The sequence below is a fragment of the Arvicanthis niloticus genome, unplaced genomic scaffold (assembly GCF_011762505.2).
Source record: "Arvicanthis niloticus isolate mArvNil1 unplaced genomic scaffold, mArvNil1.pat.X pat_scaffold_1877_arrow_ctg1, whole genome shotgun sequence".
NCBI classification, from domain to species: domain Eukaryota; kingdom Metazoa; phylum Chordata; class Mammalia; order Rodentia; family Muridae; genus Arvicanthis; species Arvicanthis niloticus.
This window is the reverse complement of record NW_023045750.1, coordinates 2167-8056: the sequence shown is the minus strand read 5'-3', so window position 1 is coordinate 8056 and position 5890 is coordinate 2167. Positions and strand designations below refer to the sequence as shown.

Here is a 5890-nt window from a genome sequence, read left to right as displayed (position 1 = left end):
AGCTGTTCTGGAAGCTTCTGTTACCAAGTTTGACACCTGAACTACCCTCAGGCTCTTTCCTCTGCAGCAGTTTAGAACTTCGTGTGTTCGGATTTGTTAGCCTTCACTCATAGTTCACTGCTGCTCTTTTTCTTTTGCAAAATTCTTCTGGAGTCATTTGTTTTTTAGTTTAGAATCCACCCAATAAGAGCCCTGGCTTCTCTTCCATAGGTCCTGAGTTCAATTCCCAGCAACCACATGGAGGCTCACAACCATCTGTAATAGGATCTGGCGCCCTCTTCCGGGCGCTGAAGACAGCGACAGTATACTCATATACATAAATAAACAAATCTCTAGAATCCACCCAAAACTGATAGGACCACCCTTGCTCATGATAGCTGCAGCTAGCCAGCCTTCACACTTGTCACTCACCGGCCTCAGCACTCGGTGCACCTCGCGCAGAATCTTCTCTTGGTTGTTCACCGAGCACAGCACCAGGGTGCAGACCACCACGTCCACAGAGCCATCGGCCACCTGGTGCATGTTCTCTCCGGCCGCCACCACGAAGCGCTCGAACTGCAGATGCCGGTTCTCTGCGACACTCTTGAACAGGAACTTCTCGAAGTTGGGGTTGGGGTCGATACAAGTGACCCTGCACCCGGGGGGATAGAACTTAAAGTTGGCCCCGGTGCCACAGCCCACCTCCAGCAGTGACAGCTTCCCCGAGGGGCCCGCGAACTCCTGCAGGTTGCTGAAGAGCTCCCGCTTTCGGCTCGCCATCTGCTCGTTGTACATCACGGTGAAGCGTTTCAGGAAGTAGGGAAACCACTTTTTGCACACCCAGCTCCACACGCCTAGAAGGTTCAGCAGAAACATGGGAAGCGCCAGGATGCAGACCACCAGCCGCAGGACCAGGACGGCGAGCGTCATCTTTGCGAGTAGAGGAGAAGGGCCACGGCCCCGAGTGTCTCCTGAAGAAGCAGGGCGCAGGCTCCTGGCCTCGCTCCAGCGCCAATCAGGGAGGAAGGAGGTGTCAGCTGAGTCGGGGGGGGGGCGGGGGGGAACAATCACAGAGCCCCGACTCCCATCCGCCCCACCCCACCCTACCCCCAATGGCTGGCTAGCAGAAGTTGGCGCAGCTCCCTTCGCAGTGGCCCAAGACTGTGTCCTCCCTCCCCCACGCCCCCCCCCCCCCCCCATCTCTTAGGAGGGTTGCCGCCTGATCCCTGACTCTGATCCTACCTGGCTTTGTTTGGGTCTGGAGGCTGCAGCTAGTTTCCTGCCTCGGTGGTAGTGCGTAGTGTGTACTTCCACGCCACCCACCCAAGCTTCCTTTAGGAGAAGTCCTCTCGTGGAGCAGGGTCAGCGCACCAGGGAAGATGGCATCCGGCTCCCTTTTATCACACATTTATTCTTCCCTTCTCTCCCCACCCCACCCCACCCCACCCCAAAACCTGGTCTTGTGTAAAGGAAGTGAAGGGAAACCTCGCCAAGCCTCGCCCAACAGTTTCTCACTTCCCATTGTAAACCGAGCCTTTCATAAGTTAATAATTCATCAGAAGGATCTTTGCTAAGTCACTGTTTTGAGCCACTCATCAGTTTAAAACCGCAACTGTCAATCTTACTACGCTTGCTTATTATGTAACTCCACCAATTTAGAATAAAAGTGCCAGAACAGTCCCTGTTTGGAGTCCGAGGGGTTTTATAAAGCAGCTTTTGGTTGAGGTTTGTTCTGGGTCTCGCTCTTTAGCCCCAGCTGACCTTGAATTCTCCTGATCCCTCTGCATCTTCTGAAGCCTGAGATGGCAGGTCAGCTGCACTGTTCTGACTCATAAGTTCACAAACACGATAAATGACTTTTCTATTGTTTGCTTCCGGTTTTTTTCCACGTGTGGTCTTACAGGTCGTAATCAAGTTAAGAACTATCTAAGTAATTCTATATAAAACTTGGTGCTTTTGATGTGTGAATGATAGTGGGAGCAGACATAACTAGATTTAGAAAACTAATATATTTAGATACTTCCGCGAGTCAGATCAAGAAAATTTCCGGAGGAGATGGACCTGAGAGCCGCATAGCCATCTGATAATACGCATGGCGGTAGGCCAAAGATCGATGAATATTTTCTTGACTGGCAAGTGCCCTCCCTGAACAGCTGGAATAAGAAATCAGTCTGCACAAGATAGTCATTCTATTCCTTCTTGACCTCTTCTTCAGTGCCTGCCTCCAAGTTCATGTTTGATTTCCTGTCCTGACTACCATTCATAATGTACTGTAAAATGAAAGAGAGAGAGAAAGAAAGAAAGAAAGAAAGAAAGAAAGAAAGAAAGACAGACAGACATAGTGGCAGCAGCATCCAGAGGGGAAAAACTCATATCCTGAAACAGGAGTGGTGGGCACTGGCTGAGCCGGGTTCTTCTGGTTTTTCTTCTTATATCTGGAGGCAGAGGTCAGTAGCACTAAGGACTGAGCTCAGGGCCTCAGGCAGGCCAGGGCAGTACTCTGTCATTGATCCCTAATCCAGGGAGAGATGTGTATATATTTAAAGTCTACTCGTATTCTATATACCCTTCACATATGTTACAAATACAACAGCCTGGCCTGGTGGCACATAGCTTAATGCCAGCACTGTTGAGTCAAAGGCAGGCAGATTTTATGAGTTCAAGGCCAGCCTGGTGTACACAGTGAGTTCTACAACACTCCTCTCAGGACTATAGAAGAGAGAGACCTGTCTCAAACAAACAAACAAATAAAAAACAGCCAATTCCATATGCGTGCTGTGCACACGTAGGCGTGCTGGACCATATGCATATATATATGTAGAGGCCAGAGGAGGATGTTGAATGTTTTAATTTCTCCACCTTCATTATTTTTTAATTTAAAAATGTATTTACTCAGAAGCATTCAGAATGTCAACAAAACAGTTGCATGTTTTTCTTGGATATTTTTTTCATTACAGAATGGTTATTCAGCTAATAGGACAGCACTAATCCTCAGATGCACTGCATCAGACACAACTGAAGTTGGGGGGGGACTACACCAAAAAACTGCTTTAAATTTCTATGCCAATTTACAACACCTCCACCACCACCACCCCCCCAAAGACTGTACCAGGCAAAGTTAGTGGCTGTTGAAATACCACCACCAGGACAGGACTGTCTGAAGACATTTGGTAGTTTAGTAACTACATACAAAAAGACACAGTGTAGTTTAAAAAACAAAATGAAACAAAAAAACCTTGCATGGCCTTACATTGCATTTTTATTATTTAAAAGGAGTGAGTTGTGTACAGGGGACTTAAATGCTTTGTAGACAAGGAAAAAAAACTGTGTTTGAACCAACTTCATCATCATCATCATCACCACTACCATCATCAGCTTTGGCTTCCTCCTCGTCCTCAGCTTCTTCCTGACCCTCTTCATCCTCACCTCAACCTCCCCATTCTTCCTTCTCTTGCTCCTTTCAGCCTTGACCACCCCCTTTGCCTCTGCCTCGAGTTAGTTCTGTAGGCATCATTTCCTTTCATAGTTTCCCTTCAGCCTGGCAGGCCCCTTCACACAGGGCCTTGGATCCTTCAACTTCTTGTTGGTCTCCTCTTTGCGGCGATGTAGGTTTTCATTTCTCTTTCATAACGAGCCTTGTCTGCCTTCGCCATGACTTCAGATTTTTCCTTTTATTGGCAAACATAGTCCGTGCCTCTCTGAGCTCTGTGAGAACACTGAGGAGCCAGAAACATCCAGGTGTCGCCTCTTCTCCACTCGCAAGTTTGCACTAAGATTCGTCTGAGGACATTTTGTCTCTTGGCTACTTTGGCCTTGTTCAGTGGATTTTCCTCCACAAGGCACTGAGTCACCCAGTGCCAGACCGGCTCTTACCCCACACCCCGACCCGGGCTGTCTCTATGGAGCTCAGTGACCGGCAACAGCTGCCAGAACGAGAGCCAGCTATCTGTGATTTTTTATTTGTTTTTTTCTATTTTGTGACAGGGTCTCACTCTGTAGCCCTATGTATCCTGGAACTCAATATGTAGACCAGGCTGGCCTCAGACTCACAGAGGTCCATCTGCCTCTGCCTCCCAAGTGCTGGGATTAAAGGTTTGCATTATCGTGCCTGCCTCCTAATTATTATTTTTTTAGTTTTGTATGTTTGGGTGGGGGGTGTGTGTCTGTGTGTATGTGTCTCTCTCTGTGTGTATGTGTCTCTGTGTGTGTGTGTGTGTGTGTGTGTGTGTGTGTGTGTGCCTGTGTTCACCCTGATGCCTGCAGAGCCAGAGACAAGAGCATCGGGTCCCCTGGGACTAGAGTTACAGGCAGCTGTGAGCCCTTGGCGTGAGCAACAAATGCCCTTAACCACTGAACAGCCTCTCCAGCCCCTACTAGCTTCATCTTTTAAGGAGATCTTTTGGAAGTGGAAGTTGACCTAAACTTTGCCTGTTTCATGTGTATAGTTACCATTTGAGTACTATGAAGCAGTGTCAGCTGGAACACAGTATGTCACTGAGAGTCCTCTTGCTCTTTCTTGTTCTCCCTCCTCCCTTCTCCTCCCTCCCTCCTCCCCCCTTCCTGGACAACTGTGGCCCATTTTCTCAAATAATTTCACATACATAGATCATACGATAGTGACTTTCCCACCTGACTCTGACTCAGCACAGTTGCTTTGAGGAGTCCCCAGGCTGCTGCAGGAGCCGGCACACCTACTGCAGTGACATATAACCGGTGACATATCTCCGTAGCATGAATACAGAGGAGAACTTAAACAATGGTGACATTTATTTTATTTCAAGTTTTGTATACACATGGGTGCACATGCCAAGTACACAATAGTGTGTCTGCACAAGGGTGTGTGTGTGTGTGTGTGTGTGTGTGTGTGTGCGCGCGCGCTTGTGTGTAGAACACAAGCATCCATGCCAGGGTGCATGTGTAGAGGTCAGAGGACAACTGTGGCTGTCAGTTGTCCCCTTCACTGTGTGGGTCCCAGGGATCACAGTCAGGCTGTCGTGGTCTTGGCGGCACACACATTCCCCTGCTGAGCTATCTCTGGCTGCTGAGCTGTCTCTGGCTCTCTCTGGCTCTCTACTCTAAAAGTTGTATTTGTAATGTTGTGATGTGCACGTGAGGCATAACTGTTGGGAACTGAGCTGGCCCCACGTTCGGGCGGCCAAAAAATGTTGCGGCCCAAGCAAAATGTTGAGGCCCGGGCTGCCCCGCGTTTGGTGGCCACTGTATGCCGGCCCAAGCTGCTGCTCCAGTCGGCGGGTCGGGGTTCAGCAAGAGAGAGGGTGAGGGCAGACTCGAAGAATGGAGACCAGACAGAGTGCATTTCAGTCCCGTTTATTCTTCAGTCTCTCTTCTTAGTCCAAGTCCCAAGTCTTGAGTTCCTAGTTCCTAGTTCCTAGTACCTCCAAGTTTCAAGTTACTTCTTCCAAGTTCTCTCCCAAGTGCCTGCTTCTCTGTCTCCTCTCTGCTGTGTCTCAGTCTCTCCCGTCTGCCTCTATCCTTTTATATGTCTCACTTCTAAACCACGACTTCAGGTCACGCCTTTAATCATGCCCTTAGGTCTTGTCTCTAACTCTGATCTCTACACTTCTAAGTCAAACTCTTAAGTTACACACCTTTAATCTCACACACCTTTAATCTCATGCACCCAAGATATCTAAACCAAGATTATCAGAGTGTGCTCAGCTGTTGTAGGCTATTGTAATCCAAGTCTCATGTCAGGGTATATGGCTCAAGATGGCTGCAAAGCTGATAGCCGCTTTCTGCTAAAAGTCGGCCCCCAACACATAACAACAATTTTGTATTCAAAAACCATGTATTTACTCCCCGACTCTATTCGTACATTAGGGTATTAAGATTACAATTCATATCTTCAAGAGATGATGCCTGGTGTGCTGGCCCACATCTAATAATCCCA

The 5890-nt window shown here is 48.4% G+C and overlaps 1 protein-coding gene across 2 annotated transcripts; it reads right to left on the bottom strand.

Moving 5' to 3' along the window:
- Positions 1-204: 204 nt before the first annotated feature.
- On the bottom strand, positions 205-1402 carry LOC117701681 (thiol S-methyltransferase TMT1A-like). Of its 2 annotated transcripts, XM_076706277.1 has the most exons (2): positions 1222-1402; positions 205-833 (listed from the first exon to the last, which is right to left on the bottom strand). In XM_076706277.1, the coding sequence occupies exons 1-2, from the start codon at positions 1385-1387 to the stop codon at positions 220-222; spliced, it is 780 nt and encodes a 259-aa protein (XP_076562392.1). In that variant the 5' UTR covers positions 1388-1402; the 3' UTR covers positions 205-219. The 2 variants fall into 2 exon arrangements, with proteins under 2 accessions (XP_076562392.1, XP_034349107.3); XM_034493216.3 differs by lacking the exon at positions 1222-1402 and having other exon boundaries at positions 205-985.
- Positions 1403-5890: the final 4488 nt, after the last annotated feature.